This window comes from Heliconius melpomene, chromosome 14 (genome assembly GCF_056956725.1).
Source record: "Heliconius melpomene rosina isolate 202511_hmr_F chromosome 14, ASM5695672v1, whole genome shotgun sequence".
NCBI classification, from domain to species: Eukaryota; Metazoa; Arthropoda; class Insecta; order Lepidoptera; family Nymphalidae; genus Heliconius; species Heliconius melpomene.
This window is the reverse complement of record NC_140402.1, coordinates 7,318,141-7,342,855: the sequence shown is the minus strand read 5'-3', so window position 1 is coordinate 7,342,855 and position 24,715 is coordinate 7,318,141. Positions and strand designations below refer to the sequence as shown.

Here is a 24,715-nt window from a genome sequence, read left to right as displayed (position 1 = left end):
TATATATTTGTATACATTTTATTTTCTCTTTTTTTTAGCATTAGGTGACAATGTTGGTAATTTCGTCATTTCTGGCTGTGAAAAATCCATAGAGTCAACTTTTATGTCATCTGTAACAGCATCTAATAACTCAAGACCTTGCAACTGTTCTTGTTCTAGACTATGTAGCATTTGAAATCCAGGCTCCAGGGACGGTGTAAAGGCTCCATCAAGTGCAGCTGGAAAATGCAATTCTGGAACTTCTTCCAATTTAAGTTGTGGAGCAATTTCTCCAATTGTCAAGGCTTCACAGTGATTTCTTTGCTCTTCACATTTACTTTTAATCTTTTCATGGTATTTTATTACTCTATTCTCATAGAAATCATGTAAGTTGCCAACATTTAATTCAGTAAAAACCTTTGAAATGATATCTGGAAAACCAGTATTGAGACCACTTGCTTCCTTATCTACAACTGTTCTCATTAACTTACACATATTTGACATGTAAATATCTAAAGCATCTGCTACAGCATTTAAAGCACTATTTGTGGATGCAGCAAAACCAACATGCCCTATTGATATAGCTGCACATTGCTTCAGGGCTCGTTTATGGCTTTCTGGAGTAAAAGGTAAAATGATAGGCCCTTTGCCTAATGAAAAATCACAATATTCTTTAGGAAGAAAATTTATAGGAGGTATTGCTTCATGCTCCATTTTTATAACTGGTTCAGGCGGAGGGTTCGGCAAGCTTAACGAGTCTACTCTAGCGCCATCGTATATAGCGGCCTCGGTTCTGTCAATAATAGCAGATAGTTGTCTTGAATAGGCATGTAATTGTATTGTATGTGTAATTAAATTTGGTTTCGGCAATTCGATTGGTGAAGATTTTACTGTAATTGGTATTTCTGGAATGTTTTGCATACCTAATTCAATAATAGGATTAAAGTTAACGTTTTGTAATACCGTCTCATCATTATCGTCGTCTTCAAATTCACCCCACAGTTGCCTATTTGCCATTGTTTTCTGCAATGCAGTAATGAAAAATTGCAATTATACTACGTACTATAGTTTATCTAAGGCTCTCTTAAGCTGTCAATATTTATTTTCTTTTATTACCTTACTCGTTTTGTTATATCTCACTAATATAGAATAGAATTTTGTTATTGAAAACAACGCTTTGAATAAACAATACAATATTTTGACTTTGGCAGCTGTCACTTTTTTTGACATTTAATAAACTAAAAATGTAGGGATGAACCAAAATATTGCATTCCGCATAATAAATATGGATAAATAATTACGAGTGGAATATAATTAAATAAAATTTCTAAATTCCATTTCACCTATTTAGCTATGTATAAATATAACACATACACGTTCTATCAGGATTATTTCATCAATTTACCTGAACGCTGTGTTAAGACACTCCGTTCTCCGTTTGCCGCCGAATTCTGAAGGCATTGCGTTTTGAGTGACGGAAATGAAGGCCACGCGATGCCCCGACACCAGAGCGAAGACATGGAAATATAACTTAAAATATAAATTTCACTTCCTGGAGTGGAGATCGAATGACTTAGTTTTATTATTTCTAAGGGTGAGGCCAGTTGTGGCGCACACAAAGTGTGATCCTCACTCGAGGAAAGTACATTTATATTTTCATTTCTTCGCTCTGGTGTCGAAGCAAGGCGCGCCTTGAGCTGCACCACTTAACACGCACTGCCTCCAGAATATGGTAGGAAGTAGGGAACAGAGTGTCTTAACACTAGGCTGCTGTTAGCGGAATGCAGTTGCGGGGTAAGATAAGGTATTTTAGTATCTATAAAACGTATGTCTATGTGTTCCTAAAATTTTACATTTTAGATAACTAACCGAGCATATTTTCATATCATTTTATTATTTAAATTAGATCCGCCAATTTAATGAGCGGCGTCGGATGTCGCAATTACTAAAGGTCGCAGTCATTATGCGTTAATTATTTTGATCTGGTCACAGCGAGCCTATTTGTAACGGGCCTGGTGCCTGTTATATAATATCATTGATAAACACATAATAATTGTGTAGAGGCAAAATAAAATAAAAAAATGGTCAAGTTAGAGTCGGACTCGTCTACCGAGAGTTCCGTACCAATTATAGGATTGTAGGTGTTTGTCAATTTTAAAGCAAAAAATATGTATCAATTCTTTTATATTTTGATTGCATTAACTTAGAAGCTTAAGTTTTCTGTGCTCAAATGAAGCAGGGGCTTTAATATTTGATATTAATTTCAGCTTGATAATTCTAAGCAATCTCGAGATGGTCTTGACAGACGGACGTACGGACAACAAAGTGTATTCTATAAGGGTTTCGTTTGGTAAAAAGTGTTCTGAAGTTCAAAAAATAATTAAAAATGTATTATACTAACAAGTACCTACATACAAGATGCTATAACTTATCGTAGCGAAGTTGAAATACGACTTTCGGTAAAAATATGGATTTGAGTTATTTAAATTCTTTTCTCTCGACTTATTTAGTCTTTCGGTTTCAGATTCTTGCTGAAATTATTAGTAATTATTTTTTAAGGCTACCGGACATTTGGTATGTAATCTAAGGAGAAATTGTCATATGAAGTTATATATACACAAAACTATAAAAAATATAATAAAATATAATATGTGAAAGTAAATTAAATTCAAGTAAAGTTTTATTTCCTTAGATATCACTGTTTTATAATATTATAATGTAAATGTAATCGATCGATGATCGATAAATGTAGGCAATCTGGAAACCTAGTCTTAAGACATGCCACTTTCCTCCGAATTCTGGAGGCATTGTGTATTGAGCGGCGGTACTCAACGCCGAACTTTTCTTAGCTACGAGAGCAATGAAAGGCCACCTGTCGCGTTTACTGTCGAACGCTTGTGCCCCTGCGCCACGACTGGAAAAGGGGTCAATTGAATAAAAACAAAAACTACAAAGGCTGTTTTATCGCTATATATATATATTGCATTAGTATATACAAATGTGGTAAACGGAAGTGGCATGACAAGTGTCGGTCGGCAACTAGTATTTTGATAAACCTGAAATCACAGGACGCTACAACATCTACGACGTAGCTTTAAAGAGACTCTTGAATACTTCTTCTACTTTCCAGAAATTATGCGGACGTTATAACCTTACAACATAATTATGTAGATGATATAAAAAAATAATACTTAAATAAAAAAAAATGCCCTGAATGAGGGTCAAAAATAACAAGTTTCAAGTATTGTTCTTAAAAAAAAAAACACTCTCTGCTCAAACAAGAACTTACATGCTTTTTATAGAAATAAAACGATTTTTAATCGAATGGTAGGTATCTATCTACTATTAATTTAGTGACATATAATGAATGGCAAGCATTATGTAACGCTTTTTAATATCCAAGTCGGGGAAGCACCTCATCTATAAATTACATAAAACCATATCTCTGAGGCAACCATTAGGTACGATCACTCAGGTATATACCGGTATATAAGGTATATGTATACAATGGTATCAAATCAGTAAATAACACTAATACCGTGTTTCCACAATATATAAGAGGCTAAAAGAGCTTAGTGACTCATCACTCTGTTCCCAAAGATTTTCTACAATTTTAATAGATCTTCTGGTACTTTTGTTATTTATATTATACCAATATAAGTGACAACACGGTGACACACTTACGACTATATTATATACTAGCTATACTTGCGACTCCATCTGCGTGGGATTGATATAATTTTTTAGTTACGATCCATTTGTAATGAAACCAACATTGAACAGTTTTTTGCCGTTTCTGAGGTTAGCGTGCACAAATTCAAAAACTAACAAACAGATAATAATTAAAAAATCATTGTTCTGGTGTCGAGGCAAAATGTGGCGTTGACTTCAGTCACTCAACAAGCAATGCTTCCAGAATTCGGCGAAAAGTAAGGAACGAATTGTCTTAACACTCGGTCCCTCTGCCTACCATGCTGTGTGCGAGTGCGGGTAGTTATTCTCAAATACCCTCCATATACAGACAGAGATCACTTACATTTTTATTATATATTTATGTACTGTAGAGACAAGAAGCCAATACTACAAGTACACATGGGACGCTTTCATTCAGGACATGAAACGTCGCCGGAAACAGATCAATCGTCCCACCCCTCCCCCCTGGAGGATGTCCAGACGGAGTGGCTCATCATCCCAGTCAGTCAGCTCCCAACGCTCAGCCAGCGAGCACGTGTGTGCCAGATATGCAGTGAATATACGAGTGATTGTATAGATTCCCGCTCTTTATTTGATACGGTGAGTTTTTTTTTTTTTTTTATTATTATATTTAGGTTTTCATTTACATTTTTTTTTTGGTAGAGCTGCTATACTATAATTTCGAATTCGAATTTTTATTACATGAAGCTATACAGCTATTTTTTTAAAATAAAATATATGCCTTTTTATTTATTATTTATTTAAATTTTAAATAATGTTTCTATTTGTCATAAATAATGTAGTTTAATATTGTTTTTGACATTTTCGATGTTGCGCAGTTGACACTTGTTGAGTTCTCCATTAATTGAATAGCAATAAATGGCGGGTCAAACCGATGAATCTCAATAAATCGTACTTCCACTTTAATAATCGATAATAATAGAACTTTATATGTTATTAATATCCAATAAAACTATTATCATTTCATTACGATTAGTTTTTGTTTAATTGTATTAAATTAAAATACTTTATTTATTATATGTTTTTCAACTGACTTGAAGTTAGACAGCCATTAATATTGATTGATAATTAGATGTATTTTATATCTAATAAAGATATATTCAAATTAGTTGTATTATTAATCATAACATAGGTGCGTTATTTAATATACTGTGAATAAATTTTAGTACAATTTATACTAGGTTTAGGTCTGTTTATTTTTGCAGTTTCATTTCATTGCTTAGCTAAGGTAAGCTTTAGAATCCACTTCAAAAGTTATAAAACAATGTTTTCAACTTAAATCTATATGTAAATTATCTATGTATATAAATAATATGTAAATACAATCACTAGAAATTTCTATATTGTACTTTGAAATTTTAAAAGAAGGAAAGAAAAATTCTAAAAAGGTTCTAGCATTATGAAATTTATATGCTCATCCCATAATCGCAATAAGTAATAAAGATACACTCATACCACTTAGATATTTTAAGTGATCTCTCTGTATGTAATTTTTCAATTTAAACATTCACTTTCAATTGTGGTACTGTACTCTGTGCGTAAATCTAGGTGTTTGACGATCATAGCCCGTTACGTCGGAAGTCGTGAAATTGATTCTGCCGTAGCTAGTAGCTATTTACTAATGTAAATCTGCTAAAGTTTCCAAGAAGGACATGATTATCCCATGGTGCAGGGACACAAGGGTGTGTCTGTGAACGCGACAGGTTGTGGGTTCATTTCCCTATCGAGAAAATGAAATATTTAATCTTTTCATTCCTTCGCTCTGGTGTCGAGGCAAAGTGCGGCGTTGACTTCCTTCCATTTGCACGAAATGCCTCTACAGTTCGGCGGATAGTGGGAAACGGAAGTGTCTAAATGGGGACGGAGATGACTTAACATTAGATTCAAAGGTTCCGTCTGCTTACGATGCCAAAACATGGTAATATGGTACCACCAGCCTCACAATGTTCTAATTCAAAAGAAATAAAAATATTTAAATATTTCATTTCTTTAAATGGGAATCGAATACAACCTGTCGTGCTTACATTCAAAGCTTGTGCTCCTGCGCCAAACTAGTCGCGTATAAATATTTTAATATAATAAAAACTGTTTTGCCTTATGAAAATTTAATAGAGCAACATAGTAAGTAGTTTCATTAATAAAATTCAATAATATAAGCTAAATATTATATTTTATTTGTATAAATACAATTAAATCAAAAATATGGAATATTTCTACACTAACTCTATTAGTAAGGATCGCGTTCTAGCTATTGTCACAGTCGCCTTGGCGCTCCGGAAACTCTAGTTACGCGAATTGCATTCGCCATGCTTGTTATCAATGATATGATTATCTTTTATATAAAGAATTTTGTAATATGAACAAAATATTGTGTAAATTTTCATTAATTTATAGTTGTTTTATTAATGGTGTTTGGTTTTTAAATAAAAAAAAAATATTTTTTTCTAAATTCGAGTGCAGCACTGAAAACAAATATGCCTACCGATCATATCTTTTTTATGGATATTTAAACAATTTAATTTATGCAAAGGAAAATACCATGTTTCAGGGTTTTTTTACTTTATAGCCATTGTCAAATCTTTATATTATATAACACTTTTTGTTTAGTGCGTACCTGAACTACTTCCATATTCCACTAAAAACGCACGGAAAAAATTGCGGGCGACCACTAGTAAAACATATTTTTCATTTACATTCAAACTGCGTTGCTATAATAATATAATAATATAATTATAATATTTTATATTATCACTAGGGGAGCACACATATTTTGTAGTAAAAAATAAAAAAATATGATATTTTGCAAAAAAAACTATTAAATTAATTTAAGGCACCTATTAAAAAATATAATTTTAAAATATCTGATTATTATTATTGCAATACTGGTCATTTCTGAGAGAAGAAGAGTTTTAATCCATGCATTCATTATGGGTGTTGCAATTATGTAACTTTAACGGTGTTAGATTATTTCTATGAATTAAGATGGGACAGAATATGTAAATTTATGACTCATTATCAACATGAGGACAATACTACAAATAAAATAATCTCTGAGGATAGCGTTTGAGGTAATAAGTTGATATATTTAAATATTTTCCATTTTGTATGAATGTATGCCCATATTTATTATTTTGTTGAAAAAAGAGTCAGTGGAAGAGAAAAGCAGGTATATTTATTACTTTGTGTCGAAAACTTAATAAACATTAAATTGGTACTCGTAATTATTAAATTTCATATTTCTTATAATATATTATTATTATAAAATTATTAGGAATGATATTACAGAATAATATTACATTCTTTGTCAAAATTGTGTTAAAATAAAAAAAAATACTGGGACATGCTACAACGTTAGCAACAATGAGTATTAGTAATAATTTAAAGAAAAAACCACAAAAATGGTTAAAGATAATAAGGAGGATTTTACTTTTAAGAACTCTTTCACTTTGAGAATATGGTTTTTAGTTTTGCAATATAGAACGACATGTGAGAATAACGCGTTGAAGTCTTACGCAGGCAGTTCCTGATTGAAACTTAGAAAATTGATAACAAAATATTTATAAATTGAAAAACGATTATTGGTTTTAGCTAAATATTATATTTTTCAAATCTATCGCAATATAAAACCTTAAAATAACATTTAACGTAATTGATATTATGCTAATATTGGTGACAAGATCGTATGGGGTAAGCTGCCATATGACGCCATGATGTCATGCGTCATATCAAGGCGGCCATTATTTTTCAATAACAATTTAATTTTATATATATTAAACATTAACTAACATTATCAAACTGTTTATTATTTCAGCTATTGTGCAATTCTAGATTTGTTGAATACCTTACCTACCTAGTACCTAATTTATAATTAGGTATACTATACTATTACTTTAGAATATATTATAATGTGTTAAAATTGTAATCTAAAATTTAAATCATGTTTATATTCATTCATTATTATAGTCATTCATTATATTGTTCTTATCAGTCGCTTAACAATATATTTGATAACATTATTTTTTAAATTTTTTTCTTAAAAAAATAAAAAAAATGTTTAAAAAGTTTACATAAACTTTCTCCTCATTTTATTTCGCTCATTCTCAGGGCAGCAAAATAAGATCACAAAATAATATATTACTCATCTATATACATGTAATAAAATTGTAACTTAATGTGAACGGAGTGTCTTAATTCTACGTTCCCTGTGAGTGGGAAACAGCGTGAAGCTACAAAAAAAAATTAGTAATGCTTAAAGAATAAAAATATTGTTTGATGACTTTATACATTCGCGAAAAATTTACATATGAACACGATTTACGATTAAAAGAATATAAATTGCCGCGATCCCATACAATTTGCATGCATACATAAAATACATATTTTAATAGTAATAGTCTTTGTGAATAGTTCTTTGATGCATATCTTGATAATTATTAATTAATTGTAATATATTATTTACTTATAAGTAGGTAATAAAACTTGGTTTATATGACACTTAGTTAAAAGCTCATTTAAGTTGGTTACCATGTTAATTTTTTTATTAACTGACTGTTAAGGAAAAAAGAGGTTCTCAATTCATCTGTTTAGGAAAAAAACCTGAAAATTATATATTTGTGTAAAATAATAGCCATAATAGGGGGGCAAAATTTATTATTATAGCTATTTCAAGTGAGGTTCAGATATAAAGGCTCTAGCCAAGCTAAGCTTAAATTTCAGTAAAAGCTCGAGACCTCCAGTTTTTGTATGGAACTCGCAGTGGGCGATCCCGACTCACGCTTGTCCGGTTTTTTAGTCCTCTCGTATCTTTGGAATTACGAAAATTTTGTAAATGATCACTTTCTTTTTCTTTTATCTGCATAACACAACGTTCTTTTTATGGTCAAATTTAAATCCACAACAATCGTATATGACGTCATATTCTTTCTTTATATTTTCTAGTTATAATGTTTTATAATATTCTTTTTTTTAGCTTCATGCTGTATCACGCACAAAGCAGGGTAGGCGGAGGGCACTAATGGACACCGAGTGTTTTAACACTAGGTTGCCAGACACTTCCATTTTTCATATCACTTTCCACCGAATTCTAGAACTATTGCGTGTAAGTTGCAGAACTCAACACCGCGCTTTGCTGCGTTACAATGGCGGGAAAATCAAAATTTTAAATATTACATTTCCTCAAATGGGAATCGAACCTATAGCCTGTTGTGTTTAGAGGCACAGTCTCAGTTTCAGAATATTAATATGTGTACGAGTAACTAATTGTTTTATAAAATGCTTTTACGTTGCTGAACTACATTACAGTCACGACAAAGAGGATTTTGACCTAAATTTTAAGCTTTAATTTTAATGTAGAGACTAAACTTATGGGAAAAGGTAAAAAAAAGGTATAATTATATATAACTCAATATCTTTGTAGAGTTCTTTTGTACAAATCAGACGGTAATAATGTCCTTGTGGGAAACTCTACTTGAGAGGGCTTGAGTGCTCTCAGTCAACTTCTACGAAATTAAGGTGTATTATATTCCCTTATTTTCTGAGTGGAAGCTTATGTCAATATATTATAACAGTATAGTGTCTGTCAGGTAAAATATTTTTATTAAGTTATTAATTGTTGTAAAATTGAAGTTAAGTGAAATTCATCCATTTATTTTGAAATTCATCCAAATTAACAAAATATTCAAATTTTACACAACAAATTCATCTTAAGCTTAAAATTCATCAATTCGGCATTTTAAGCTTAAAATTCATATTTTTTTGCTTAAAGTTCGTATTTTTACACATATTAGTTCATCCAAGTTAGAAAATAAAAATATTTACTATAAACTAACATCATCTATCAAATGTAAGATATTTTGAAACATATTATTACAAACTGAATTAGCTAAATTATTTAATGTATTTCCTCCGATCTCTTTTTGAAAAATAATCTATAATAAGATATCTTTTTGAAAGTTTCTGAACTTTGATAACATTTTTGTGGGGTTACTACTACAAAACAAAAAAAAATAATAAAATTGATACAAAAGTCTAAAGTTATTTCTTTATATTATAATGTACATTTGATTTTGCATGTAAAATAGTTGTTTATCTATATATGTAAAATTTCCTTCCATTACTAAGTGAACTTATAAAATTGATTGTTGAAATTTAGATAGGTTTCCTAAGGGAATATTTCTCAAAATTTCTATGGGAAGTGATGAAAACAAGATTTTATTATATTACGCCTTATTGTTCGTAAAAAACGTCACAAGCGACAACTAGTTACTTGTACAAAATATAAAAAATTCAATGTCAAATCATTAAAACCTTGTGAATAGGAACAAAGCTCTTTTATCCCCACTCGCCCCATTTTCCTCAATATCGACGGCTTATTGTCGAACCGGCCTCCACCAGGGATTACACTCATACCGCCTTACGACACCTCGTCATGAGAGTCTGATCAAGTACTTTAGATTTTGTCATTATTAATATTAAATACCTTTAGGTACGTAAAAATTTTGTAGAGAAGTATCGATGCTCTGCAAGATGTATGGAAAAAAGAATATATTTATTAAGTTAATAGTGATAAATAAAATAATAACATAGAATTAGGTATCCTAGGCCGTCATTTGTAATAATAAAACTATAAACGAAAATAAGAGAAATTTGTAAAAAAATATTTATTGCTATTTAATGTTATCTTTCCACTTCTTACAAAAAAACTAAATATACTTTCCCAACTTTCTTACCAAGGTGGTACTGGTGCTACATATCGTGCTCGGATTTATAAATTATAAGAGCCTAAACTCGAGTTAACTCGTAATCTCTGAAGAGTTCAATTATTCAAATCCTGACACCATAATCAAATCAATTCGGTAATACCATATCAATAGGGAGGCCGGGTTGTCCGTACCCACCTCAGAATACTTTTGTGCCCCCAGAAATTTTACTAACAAAAAAATTGCCTTAATTCATTAAAAAATTAACATCATATGAACATACATATCCTTTACAAAGATAAAGTCTAGCAATATTTCTAGATACCCCAAGCATCTAAGCTATATTAGATTCTTAAACTGTATTATATAGTTCCATAGTTCAATCCAACTTTAATAGTTCAATTCGGCTTCAATAGTTCAATTCGATTAATTAAAAAACATTCATGCGGCATTTTTTACGTAGTAATGAGAGCGATTTTTTTAATGCAGAAGACTATCAAACGTTATTCCTATAAAATTAGTTTTTTAAGCTTCCGTACATCAAAAGGTAAAAACCTGTAAAAATTGTAATTTTGTAAGCAAATGCCTTCTCACAAAATTATAGAACTTCATCCATAAACATTTTTCACGGTCTTCGGCTTTCACGCTAGTGAAGTTCTGTTCTGTTACCGCTCCATATGTAGTTAAAATTTATGGCCCTTATAACTATAATATAAATTTAGGTTAAGCTTAATAAAAAACTTGTTGACATATGTTGTTCGTAGCATACTACACATAAAAAAAAACAATAAATATTTTAAAAAAAACATCAATAATAAAAAAGAAAAATCAAAACCGACCAGAACGTATTTCCTTAAATGTAATTTAATGTTATATTTAAACAATACTTGTCTTATACAAAAAGGCTCACAATTTAATGCGGGAGCACGTTCGTAGTACTCGCTCGTTAGCGCGTCTGCAATGTTTTGTCGATATATGTAAACTTTGGTACTTGAAGGACTTGGAAGATATTTATGTAGATAGTTTTTTTTTCCGCTTCACGCTGTATCCCGCACATGGCAGGGTAGGCAGGAGTAACCTGACCTGACCTGAACCTAGCATTAAGACACTTCTTTGCTATTAAGACATTCTGTTCCCCAGTTTCCACCGAATTCTGGAGGCATTGTGTATTAAGTGGCGGAACTCAACGCCGGGCTTTGCTTATGATGTAGCTAGGTATCATATACTATTTACAGCATGTGCTTACAATATGGATTGTTATTGGAATACGTGTAAGCATTGGTGTGTCAACGCTTTTTTTTGAGTTCAAGACCCTCTCGACGGAATAAATAGAATAATCCATACCTATATTATAAGTTCGAAAGTAACTCTGTCTGTCTGTCTGTCTGTCTTTTACGCAATCAGGGCCAAACCGCTAATTCTATTGTGATAAAATACTCATATAGAGATACTTGAGGGTCTCGGGATGAACATAGGATACTTTTTTTTCTCATATTTGTAATATTTTCGATAGATATCAATATATTAAAATACTTATTAATTTGACATGCAATTTATTCCGCCATGTTTATAACAACCGCCGTTGCTAAGCAACGATTTGCAAAGTTTGTTGTTAGAAAACGTCACCCAAAATGAGTTTGCTTAACGCATCTCTCTATTGAAAACTGAAAATAATTTCATAAATATATTTAATAAATATTCATATAGTTCAACGGGCGAACTCGCGTTCGGGTCCACTAGTAGTACATATAAACATACTATGTAAATAATTTCGTTCATAATCTACAAAAACTACTTCGCAAAATATTTTTATGTAAGAAATTGTGAATTACATATTTTTCATCAAATTACGTAAATTAATTCTGTATCACACCCTATGTCGTTGGAATTAGGAAAATTGTGATTAAGAATGTAATCTAAGTGGGAGGATTTTTTCCCTAAAATTGTGTAAATAAGATGCAATAGTTGAACGCTATCGGGTTCGATTCCCACTTGGATGAATGTTTATTTGTCTTTGTTTGTTGATTTGTATCAACAAATAGTGATCTATTTACTAATTTCGGGGTTTGCCATCCATCATACAACATATTCAAAATAAATGGATAATGTAGAAACAAACGCTAAGTTGTAGACAGCTGGGTGAGGGAAGAATAGAAAATAAAAAAAAATTACTTATAATAAATTTATATTGTCTATACTCTATACTTAGAAGATAAAATGATAAACATTATTTTAACATTTAGTGTTTGTTTTATTTGAATCGGTACATAAAAAGAAAAGTTATATTAATTAAAAAATATATATATTTGGCTACGACAAAAAGAGCTACCGTGGATTTAATTTATTTAATTTAGCCAATTCACCTTAGTTTTCAAAGTATGGAGCTTTTAATTAAACGTGTGGTTCGAACAAGCAACGCCGATATCGGTCACTAGTATCAAAATTATAATAAAAATGACATATTTATTTGATTAAAAATTTTAAAATTTAGATACAACCCTACAAATGTTTACACAATCATAGCCGGCCCAACTCTTCAAGTGGCTCTATAATATAATTGCAAAGTCAGGGGCACTGGCAGCGCTCCACTTACGAGTCCAAGATGTTACGTCTTCGAAGTAATTACATTGGTTATTCACCCTTTACCTCTAAACATCTTCATCTTTCACAGTTCATGTACAGATGAACAGAAAATAGTTTTCTTTTATGTTTATTATTATTATAGAAGTCATCAAATGTGATAGTAATAAGAAAACTACTCTACTATTTAAAATATATATATGCATAGAAGGAGTTGAATGAATTGAATGAATTTTTGATTTTGTTTGTCGTAATTCTTATTATTTATAAGTATTCTTCGAAACTGATCTATATACCTAAACTAGCGGACCCGGACGCGGCTACGCCTGCTTGAAATATAAGAATATAATTTCTATAGAAATATAATTTAAATCTAGATGAAATGCTAAAAGTGACTATTATATTTATTTTCATAAGGATGAATATCAAAATGACGCGGTAACGAACGCGGTCGCGTAGCGACGACGGTTGTTATTAACATGGCAGAATAAATTGCATGTCAAATTAGAAAGTATTTTAATTTATTAGTATATATGTGTAATGTAATATTATATAGCCTATAGCACTTCTGAAGAATGCAGCTTTCATAAAAAACAAAATAAATCGATCCAGTAGATCCAGAGATCTTAGCGTTCAAACAAACAAACAAACAAACTCTTCCGCTTTATTATATTAGTATAGATATATTTTTTTTGGCATTTTTATATTTTATAATAATTATGTTTAACTAAGCTAAGTAATAGAGTTAACACTTATGAGTGTAAGTAAATGTATGAAATTCGACATCAATACACACGATTCCCAACTGAGAATCGAATATACAATCATCACGCCTGACCTACTCTACCACGTCGGCCGATCTCTATCTCACCAATCCCTCTCAAATACCACAATCCCGCCATACCACCAATACAACGGAGTTTAGCGCAACGAGTGTACATTTCCAGCCAGGTACCAGCACCAGTACGTACTCGTAGTTAGGACGTACGGATTGCAGTGCGTGTGAGCGAGGGGGGATTTGATCGCGATACTAAATAAAGATTTCCGCGGTGACATCCGCGCGGGGCGCAGGCGTGCTGCTATCCCACATGTAGCACTGTAATTACTACCGAAATTTGTATTGTTTTTTTAGGTTCACGATGTATCCTGCAGGAACCCGGGAACCTAATATTAAGACACTGACTAAGAGATTATTCTCAATTTTTCGCATTATAGAAGCATTGCGTATTGGATGGCGGAAAGCTTTGAAAATATTAAATATTTAATTTTTTCTAGTGGGCATCGAACTCGTAACCTGTCGTTGTTAAAGTTTATCAATTTAATAGCATGCTAGTGCCTCTTTGCCACGTCAATTAATTGACTACTGTAAACTGTTCGAAACATTATAATATATTTCAAATGTGTAAAAGTTAGGAAAACCAAAGATTTTATTAATTTTGAATAGACTTTTACTTCTGTAATATGAACGATTTTCCGATTTTTTTTTTATTTCAAGCCATGTGTACGGTAAAACGTGTTATAAAAATTATTGTATCTGTGCCAACTTGATACAATGTAGTTGGCACAGCATCTTCCTGTGGATCATCTTTATTACTAAGAATTAAATAATATCATTTAATGAACCATTACGCGAGTACTTGACGTTAGGAAAAAATATTCTTTAATATTCGTATCATATTTCAATTCTGTTATAATAATTTTATTTTATTGCAAATTTAATTACATGTTTTTGCTGCAATTTTCTTATAATCCGAGGTTCCAACGCTGTGCCATTGCATTTTTTTTTCGTTAATTGATGACGTCAAGTTGTAAATAAAAAAAAAACAATATGTAAAACATAAGAAATTTATATTAGTAGATGTAATTTCCTAACAATTCTGTTAATTTCTGTTAATAATTATTAAGTAGAAAGTAAATTTATAATGTAAATTTAATTCGATTTAATCACTGTACGCGAATAGTCTGCCAAATGACGAGACACCTATTGCCAATTTACTTGGCTATAATTATCTGTAAAGTACTTTTAAATAAGAAACGGTTGGTTTTTTAAATTAAAAATCAAATAAAACTACATTTTTTTAAGCTTCACACTGTAACCCGCACCCGCATAGGGAGCCTAGTGTTAAGGGTCTTCCGTCTGCACTTTCCGCCGAATTTTGGAGACATCGCGTGTTGAATGGCGGAAAAGCAGGCCGTGCTTTGTCTCGACACCAGAGGTAATGAAAGTATTTCATTTCCTCAAGTGGGAATTGAACCTGTAACCAGTAGCGTTTACAGTGACACGCTTGTGCCTCTGCGCCACGACTGGCCTAAATTATACTAAAAGTAACAGTATTTCATTTTAAATAAAACAGCAAGATTTCGAAAGAAAGTATTCTGGGTGGCTAGAAGCGATCACCATATTTAAACGTCAAAAACACGTGCGCGAGGCGACGACGATTGTTTCATATAGTATCTACTAAATACTTAATGATTTTTCGTTAAAATCCAAAAATATATAAGTTGTATTTTTATTGGAAAATATATATTTATAACAGGTATATTATATAAGCTCGTTGAAGATTTTGAAAGCTTTGGCTTTCAGTGTCGTAAATTTAAAGTCATATTGTAAGAAGATTTGTATACTTTTTGTGATCATCAATAGAGATCGATTTCATAATAAAAAATTTATTATTTTCACTTTAACACTCATAATTTAATAAATATTGTTTTTATTTTTTTAGATTCGACCTGTATTCCGCACATAGCTGGGTAGATAGAGGGAAACTAGTGTTACGACACTCCGTTTCCATTAACACATCTTCCTTCCTTTTCCCACTTTCCTTCGAATTTTATCTTTTCCGAATTCTGGAGGCATTGCATGTTGAGTGAGGAAATGAAAATATTTGATCATGAAATATTTTATGCAAATACTTAATATAAATTTCTAATGTTTATCTATTTATGAGTTTATTAATTTTAATATTATAGAGGCCATCGTAGCGCAGAGAGAGAATGTCTAACTGTATTTGATGGTTGTGGTTTCAATTCCCACTTGGAGAAAGAATTATTATCATTCCCCCACTATGAGAACACAGATCAAATCCTGGTGAAAACTGAGAATAAATAATGGCTAACAATGATATAATCACAACAGGTTAATGCTAGGTCTGATTAGTCCACTTTACAACAATAAGAGACGTTATCAACAATATTCAAGGTTGTATAATCGGAGACTGCGTGAAAAATTTCATTTTATATATTGTATATTAACATAAATTAAAAAAAGACCAGTCGTGGCGCAGAGGTGTGTTCGATTCCTACTCAATCAAAAGATAAATTTTATATTTCCATTTTTTCGTTCTGTGTCGAGGCAAAGCACGGCGTTAAGTACCGCGACTCAATACGCAATGCTTCCAGAATTCGACAGAATCTAGGGAATGAGATGGGTATGCACTCCATACCTAGGTTCCTCCTATACACTAGAAAGTAAAGTGAAGCCGAAAATAAATCTTCTATTATTATTTATGCATTTCATTTCGTCATATTTTTTAACTTATAGTACCTAATAGTTTAAATCTATTCTTTACAGAAACGACGGTGTCCAACCAAGATGCCGCTACAAATAAGAAGAAATGGGTGTACGTCGTTTCTCCGAGAAAATCTCCTAACCATCCTTACTGTGATAGGAGTATTATCTGGAACGTTATTAGGTTGGGGCTTGAGGGCGTCTGGACATGAGTGGTCGAGGCGTGACGTCATGTACTTCCAGTACCCAGGGGAGCTTTTCCTTAGAATGCTTAAGTGTTTGATAGTACCACTTTTAGTCTCATCTATTGTGTCTGCCATTGGGTCTTTGGATCTTAGTTTATCTGGCAAGTGAGTTCATGTTTTTGTATTGAAATATATTATAAAGTATTTAGAGGGGGAAGGGGGGGGGGTTTATTAAGGGGGTAGTTGGCGCTTTATGAGGAACACGTTCAGCAGTGGACGGCGATGGGCTGATGAAAAAAAAAGTATTAATATTATGTTTTATTCGGTGGAAAGTGAGGAACAGAGTGTCCTAACACTAGGTTCTCTCTGCTGACCCTGCTATATGCGAGGTACAGCGTGAAGCTAGAAAAACAAATATGCAATTTTTTTTTAATATACGAAACCATAATTAGAAAAATTTACGCAAGATCTCTAAGATTTGTAGGATGTAAGAAAAGGGCGCTTAATGTTAGATTGATAGTATTGATCATACTCGTATATTCCTTTTCTCCCACAGAGTTGGTTTACGAGCCATCATTTATTATATGACGACGACAATATGTGCAGTGATGCTTGGCATAGCTTTAGTAACCACCATTAAACCTGGCAAAGATCCTGAAGCCTACAGCCAACCGAACACCACCAAGAAACTCGTCACCAAAGACACTCTTACTTCGGATACTTTATTGGATTTGTTAAGGTAAGGTATTAAACAATATAAAAACTACAAAAGTGTTTTGACATAGATACCCTACGTTACTGTAGACAATAACTGATAATTTTATTTGAGCCCAGTAGCGGTGCAACGGTACAAGCGTGTGACTGTAATCTTGATAGGTTGTGGGTTCGATTCCACCACCACAGACTCCAGAATTCGTCAGGAAGTGGGGAGAGTCTTAACGTTAGGTTCCCCATTGCCTACTCAGCTACATTCCCTCATGTATATAGGAATGAAACTGAAAAAAAATTAAAGAAAAAAATCAATTACAATTTTATATAATTAATATATGGTACCTACATATAAAGTTCATATTTATTCCGCCATATATGCCAGATGTCCGTAGTTTCTCACGAATTATTCGATTTCTTAATCATAGATGCCCTTTAATTAATCCGCGTACGAGGAAACATGCGAGATAAGTTTACGTTCAATACGTAATTAGCAATTGTGTAAACGGTCGGATGAAATATCACACGTTACGCTCATCCACATGATTGGCTTAATAAAAGTGTTAATTTTGTCATCCGGGCTAAATTTGCGAAAAAAAACAAGTGTCAAGCAATACTATTTAGAATAATTGTAAAATTTGGATCAAAAACCTTATTTAGTTTCACGCTATATCCCGCACACAGCAGGCTAGGCAAAGGGAACCTACTGTTAAAACACTCCGTTTCCCATTTTCCACCGGATTCTGTGACGGAACTCAACGAAGCTCTTGGTTTCGACACCAGAGCGATGAAAATGTTAAATATTTCATTTTCTCGAGTGGGACTGGGAATCAAACCCACAACCTGTCGCATTTACAGTAACACTTCTGCGCCATGACTGATTAAGATTAAGAAAATGATTCTTCTGTTTCTGATACTGAAGTATCCTGGCATACAATACGTTATTCTACTAATATACTTTAATTAATTTATAAATAGATAGCAATTGGAAACAGGATCTTTTTTAAGTTGAACAATCAAAATAATTAAGGTTGACATTTTGTCTTCTTTAGATTTAAACATGTCCGACTTAAAGTAGCGTTTACCTGTTGCTTGCTACTTGCTATGTTGGAAAGACAGCTAGTGCTTCTTAATTTATACATGACAGAGTAACAAGCTTGTCAGAGTATTCTTAGTTTAGTTTAATTTTTTTTAATCAATTTCAGTGATGTTTAAATTTGAGAGACTGATGTAACTAATATTATATTGTCTCTTTTATAAATATAACAAATCAATCTTTTTTAAAATCTTCTAACGGTTATTCATCATCTGATCTATAATTTACAACTATTAATAATATAATCAGCTTCACGCTGTATCCCGCAGGCAGGGTAGGCAGAGAGAACGTAGTGTTAAGACACTCCGTTCCCCATTTTCTGCCGAATTCTGGAGACAATGCCTGTTCAGTGCTAGAACTCAACGCCGCGCTTTGCCTCGACACCAGAGCGAAAAAATGGAAATATAAGCATAAATAAATATTTCACTCCCTCGAGTGGGGAATTTTTAATTTAATTTAATTTAATTTTTAATAATATAGTAGCTAATTAAATAAATCAAAAATAATAATATGAGGAATTTTAGCAGTAAGTTTCCTCTCCCTTTCCCGCTGTATGCAGGAAACAGCGGGAACCTGATTCATTTTTTGTTAAACAAAACAAAGTAGCATTAGGCTAATCAGGCGCCAGAGTCCGCGCGAAGTTCCATAGTAATTGTCAATTGTGAAGAGAATCGGCGCGAGCGTCGGTTCCCTCCTCGTCAGTCTTCATCAGCCCGCGCTATTTATATTGCGCCCTAGATACCATTAGTAGGGCTGTCTGCTGTCTCATAATTAGTTTATTGTGTGTGAAAAATTTAAGGGGGGCCTTGAAATGTTATTGGTTTAATAAACTATTTGGTATTAGTGTTAATGAAGTGTTTATGATGTATATGTAGTATATGTAGAGAAAAAAAATAGGCGACTGTGCTTCTATTATTTTTCTTTATCCTCATCCCTATATTTTCTGTTATTTACCATGGAGACATTTTACTTTATTTATCTTCGCAATTTTAAATTTTTACTAGGCCAATAAAAACAAAGTAGTTTAAATTTAAACATTCCTTATTTTTCTTTAAAAATAGTCAAATACAAATTTGCCATTTGTTTTTCATTTAATAATAAAAAATATCATATTTTAAATTTATTTATTATATCAGTAATTAAAATAAGCAATTTAACACGCTAGGCAAAGTGTATTGTTTACTTGCTATTTATAAAGTTTTAGTAGCAACAATAATAATACAATACTAGAAGAATTATAATACATCATGAGGAAAATAAATTTATGAACTTAAGTAGGCCAGTCGTAGCGCAGGGGCACTAGCGTGCGCCAGATTTCGGGTTAGTTTTCCATTCGAATAAATGAAATATTTGATATTTTCATTTCTTCCCTCTAGTGTTGAGGCAAAGCGCAGCGTTGAGTTCCGCCACTGAACACGCAATACCTTCAGAATTCGGCAAAAAGTGATGGGAATAAAACTGAAAAATAAAACTTTTTAAGACTCAGGTCTGACCCTAAATTATCAATAAAGTAAAACAACAGCTCGACTAACAGATCGTTCACTGGCAGGTGACATAGGTTATTCAATCCAGACTAGATGCTTTGGCGCTAAACACTGTATTAAATAATAATAAGAATATAAGTAATTTTTATTAATTACTACATTTATTAAACTATGCCACGCGATCGTTCTGGCGCAATGACACAAGTTTGCAATTGTAAACGGTTGTGGGTTCGATCCCATCATCCATTAAATATTTATTTAAATTTATATTTTCATTTCTTTGCTTGGGTGTCGAGACAGCGCGGCGTTAAGTTCTGCCCCTCAACACGCAATGTCTCCAGATTTCGGTGAAAAGTTGGGAACAGAGTGTTTTAACACTGGGTTCCCTTTTCTTACTCTGCTGTGTGCGGGAACAGCGTGAAGTTACTTCTTGGTTTAAATCATCATCAATAATTTGGTTTTGCTAATGATATTGATACCTTTTTTTTTAATTTTATTTTCAGAAACGTGTTTCCAGAAAATATAGCACAAGCCACAATCGCGTCGTACAGGACCAGACTAGTCTATGACCAGAACGACACTAGAGCAATCAAAGGTATATTTATATTTTGTATTTTGTACTTTAAACATTCCCCCCCCCTCCCCCCCTTCCATCCCCCGATTGAGAATCGAACCAACAGCCGTCACGAGACAATTTTATTTAGCTTCACTCTGTATCTCTAGCTGGGTATCTAAAGAGATCGGAGCGCCAATAAATTGGTTTACCTAAATTGATTAATTGAATTATTCCTCAAATTTCAGGCCACTTAGAAACATACAAAATAGAGGGTGATTACCAGAGTGGGAGCAATGTGCTAGGGTTGGTGTGTTTCAGCATTATTCTCGGCATAACCCTGGGTAAAATGGGCGAACAGAGCAGGCCGCTGCAAAACTTCTTCCATGCTTTATCTGAGGCTATGATGATCATCACTGGATGGGTTATTTGGTGAGATTTGTTTGGTATCTTAATCATTTACATTTAATTGTTTCGTATCTTGTTATTTGTGTTTAAATTGACTAATGATCTTATTTTTGTATTTTCAAATTTAAAAATAATATTCTCAGTTAAATATTCATTTAATATTCCTACGAATATTACTTTTCAGGTTATCACCCCTCGGTGTATTCTTTTTGGTGACAGCAAAGATTATGGAAATTGAATCCTTCGCAGAATTAGTCGGTCGACTAGGGCTTTACTTTATGACAGTACTTCTTGGACTTTTCATTCATGGTTTTGGTACTTTGAGTATTTTGTTCATACTTGCCACTAAGAAGCTACCATGTCGATATATTGCTAAGATGGGACAAGTTATGGCGACTGCGTTTGGCACAGCTTCTAGGTAAAATTGTCTATATAAATATTTTATTTTAATTTAACCCATCTAATGCTATTGCAAAACTTTAGTTATTTCTTATAAATAATTTCAAATATGAATACGTTCTGTTTATATATCTAAATAAAAATTACTATTTGAGGAGTTTCGTCCGTGCGTAGTCTGTCAGTTACAGTGTTTTTATATAGATATTGTTTATTTTTCCAGTTCAGCAACAATGCCGATAACGATTGGTTGTTGTGATGATATGGGTCTGGATCCTCGCATCACACGCTTCGTGATCCCCATCGGCGCTACCATCAACATGGACGGCACCGCGCTCTATGAAGCTGTGGCTGCCATCTTTATTGCTCAGTTGAGGAAAGTCGATATGTCTTTTGGCAAAATTGTTGCTGTCAGGTAGGAATATTTCGTTATTTTTTATAAATATAATAGCACTCAGCACGCATTATTTCTTAACGAATTGAATTGACGAATTGCGTACGTATTTTTAATTTCAAGTGTGACAGCGACAGCGGCTAGTATAGGCGCTGCGGGGATTCCCCAAGCGGGTCTGGTTACCATGGTGATGGTGTTGGACACCGTCAACTTGCCCGCTGAAGACGTGTCCATTATCTTAGCGGTCGACTGGTTGCTGTAAGTTATATGTTATAATATCTTCATTTATTTTAAATGAAAATGAATATTGAATTGTAAACTTTAAAGTTTTTCCTTAAATAAGCTACTTTCTAACTTTATATATTTATATAGATTTGTATTTAGGATAAATGTTGTCTTTTCCTTACCACCCAGTGACCGATTCCGAACAACAATCAACGTGGTGTGCGACGCTCTGGGCGCCATCATCGTGACGTCACTGTCCCAGGGCGACATCGAGAAGACGCGCGCACTTCACAACGACAGGGAGACTGCGCCTGGGCACGAACTTACCGAGCTGGAGAAGGGCGAGCACTAAGCTGGCTTGGAGTGACCGGGACCGAGATTAGGTTAAATCTTTTAAGTTATTGTGGAATTTTGTTTTAACTAATGATATAATTATAAACATATATAATTTCAACATTTTTTTATTTCAAGGAATAAAAAGTTTCAATATACATTTATATATTTAAAGGAACATTTTCTTACTTCATTAAATATTTATTTATTACAGTTATTTCTGTTTTGGACCATCTCTGGAATGGGTTGCACTCGCTGCTATTAAAATCCATGATTGATTTAGTGCTGAGAAAAGAAAAATAACAAATAACAATTCAGAAATAACGATCGTTATCGTTGTATCTACCAGATACAACATTAATAATTCCGTACTTTATATAATAGTACAATTGTTACAAGTGAAACTGTGAAAATAATCATCAAATCAATTCACGTTATTAACGATGTATTAATATATATTTTATTATCAAATTATTTGTATAAAATTAATATTAAATTTATTTTTATATAAGAAGGTACCGGTCGGTCAGTCTTCTTGACGGTTAAACGTTTTGTGTTCAATAACGTATTTCGTGTCAGGACAATAACATTATAAGTAGTGTGAATTATTTTGTGATTTTATTTATTTATTGGGCTATGATTGACTATATCTAAGACTTCAATAATTGAAATACCTTGAACAAATTGGCAGAAAGTCGGGAATAGAATGTATTGAGACTAGGTTCTCCTTTGTCTACCATGCTGTATGCGGGATACATCGTGAGGCTGATTTAATTATTTTTTTACTTGAAATTTTTAAATATCAATTTGTATGTCATGAAATTCTGGTAATTTTGGTGTGTGTTTGATAATTTTGTGGCAATTCTGTTTTTAATGAATTAAATGAAAAATAAATCTGTAAACATTTTTATGAATATTGTAGATTTGCAATTTGATATAAACAGTATTTTACGTAGTGTTGTCAAAATTATATCAATGTGTAGAATGTGTGTTATATGTTTAGATATTATTGTAATAAAATGAAGTAAGAGTGAGAGTACCTATGTACTGTTCTTTTAATCGGTGTAAATGGTAATAATGTATCGGTGTGTTCGTAATGTGCCAATATATTGTGCAGTGCAGCTCTAGCTACTCTTCTATTCGTTTTTTTATTGAATATTTATTTCATTATTTTATAATTATTCAAATACTTAATATAATATATTTAATTTTTGATCAAAAAATCTATGTAGGTGCCATTTTAAATTCGTTATTAAAATCTTATTATAAAATATACGAAAGTAACTGAGAGCTATTTATCTATTTTTGTATGAAAGTATATGAATCTTTACAACAAAATTTCTACCATTTCTATCTTATCTGTTACACTTATAAGAATGTGTCATATCGATTATATGAAAAAATAGTTTAATCGTGTCAATAATCGATTTTCCATTCGATTCAGGAAGGGGATGGACGTATTATAAAGTATGAATTGTTGTTTTTTATTATTATTTCATACTTATATATACCCTAATTAAATGTGCCATAATATAAGTGCGTAGTCTAGTTCATTGAATCAGTCACGCCATTGCATTCCAATAGCACTTAGATTAATTGTTGATTTTTATCGTTATATTTATTTAAGATCGTTAAAAACGATTTAAAAGTTGACATTATGTGTGAAAATGCAATTATTATGGAAAATTACTGATGTTGATTGTAATTATAAATCGATGTTGGGGTTTGTTTTAGTTATTATTTTTAGTATTAAGTTAATTTTTAGTAATTGATATTCTTACAGTTACATAGTTCATATTGTATAAACAGATTTGGTCACATTGAAAACCTGTATAAAGTCTCAGTTTGTTTAAATACACACAATACAGTTATTCTTATATTATTTAAAGAATGCATACATATTCCAATTTAATATAAGAGTTATTCAGTGTTATACTTACGATTGTAAACAATTTTCATTAAGTAAAGTGAAGCCATTTATATATTAATTTTGTCTTACACCAAAACGACACCCCTAAAATGGCCAAATATTAGTATTTAAAATAAATGTGTAGATATATAAGTTAAAATTCTGTAATTGTCAGATTTATTTATATGATGAGTGTAATCAGTATATACAGTTAAATTAGTTTAGACATTATTGTTATTTATTGTAAAGAGTCATCGATTATTATTAATACTATTATTGTTTCTAACAAATTTGTAATTTAAGAATCATATTATTATCTTTTTTATGTTTATTTTACATACAATTTTTCGATCGGTACTGCCAGTTACGACCAAAACGAATGCAAACTTAAATGAGTACAAACCATTCATTGTAGATTTTTATATCAGTGTTTATAATCTGTGTATTTTTAGTTCATTCTGTCGTTCATCTTGAAATGTTATTTTAATAAATACTTACTGTAGAACATTTTTTATTTATTTATCGTTATTATTAAATAAAAGGTA

General features: G+C 32.0%; 2 protein-coding genes across 2 annotated transcripts; one reads left to right on the top strand and one right to left on the bottom strand.

The window, feature by feature from the left end:
• Window positions 1-4: 4 nt before the first annotated feature.
• Window positions 5-1,198, bottom strand: LOC146532228 (STAGA complex 65 subunit gamma-like). Its single transcript, XM_085197448.1, has 2 exons — window positions 1,096-1,198; window positions 5-1,002 (listed from the first exon to the last, which is right to left on the bottom strand). The coding sequence occupies exon 2, from the start codon at window positions 994-996 to the stop codon at window positions 19-21; it is 978 nt and encodes a 325-aa protein (XP_085053574.1). The 5' UTR covers window positions 997-1,002; window positions 1,096-1,198; the 3' UTR covers window positions 5-18.
• A 2,922-nt stretch (window positions 1,199-4,120) lies between these two features.
• Window positions 4,121-24,675, top strand: Eaat1 (Excitatory amino acid transporter 1). The gene is made up of 10 exons (XM_085197298.1): window positions 4,121-4,272; window positions 16,543-16,829; window positions 17,221-17,403; window positions 20,456-20,547; window positions 20,754-20,937; window positions 21,098-21,331; window positions 21,533-21,724; window positions 21,827-21,961; window positions 22,118-22,311; window positions 22,476-24,675. Exons 2-9 carry the CDS (start codon window positions 16,564-16,566, stop codon window positions 22,278-22,280), a joined length of 1,449 nt encoding a protein of 482 aa, XP_085053424.1. The 5' UTR covers window positions 4,121-4,272; window positions 16,543-16,563; the 3' UTR covers window positions 22,281-22,311; window positions 22,476-24,675.
• The last annotated feature ends 40 nt before the right edge of the window (window positions 24,676-24,715 follow it).

Excerpts from the sequence above, each read along its gene's own strand:
- Eaat1 (XM_085197298.1), top strand. The coding sequence starts at position 16,564 with ATGCCGCTACAAATAAGAAGAAATGGGTGTACGTCGTTTCTCCGAGAA. Across the intron at positions 21,332-21,532 it reads GCGTTTGGCACAGCTTCTAG|TTCAGCAACAATGCCGATAA; the intron begins GTAAAATTGTCT and ends TTATTTTTCCAG. Across the intron at positions 21,725-21,826 it reads GGCAAAATTGTTGCTGTCAG|TGTGACAGCGACAGCGGCTA; the intron begins GTAGGAATATTT and ends TTTAATTTCAAG.
- LOC146532228 (XM_085197448.1), bottom strand. The coding sequence starts at position 996 with ATGGCAAATAGGCAACTGTGGGGTGAATTTGAAGACGACGATAATGAT.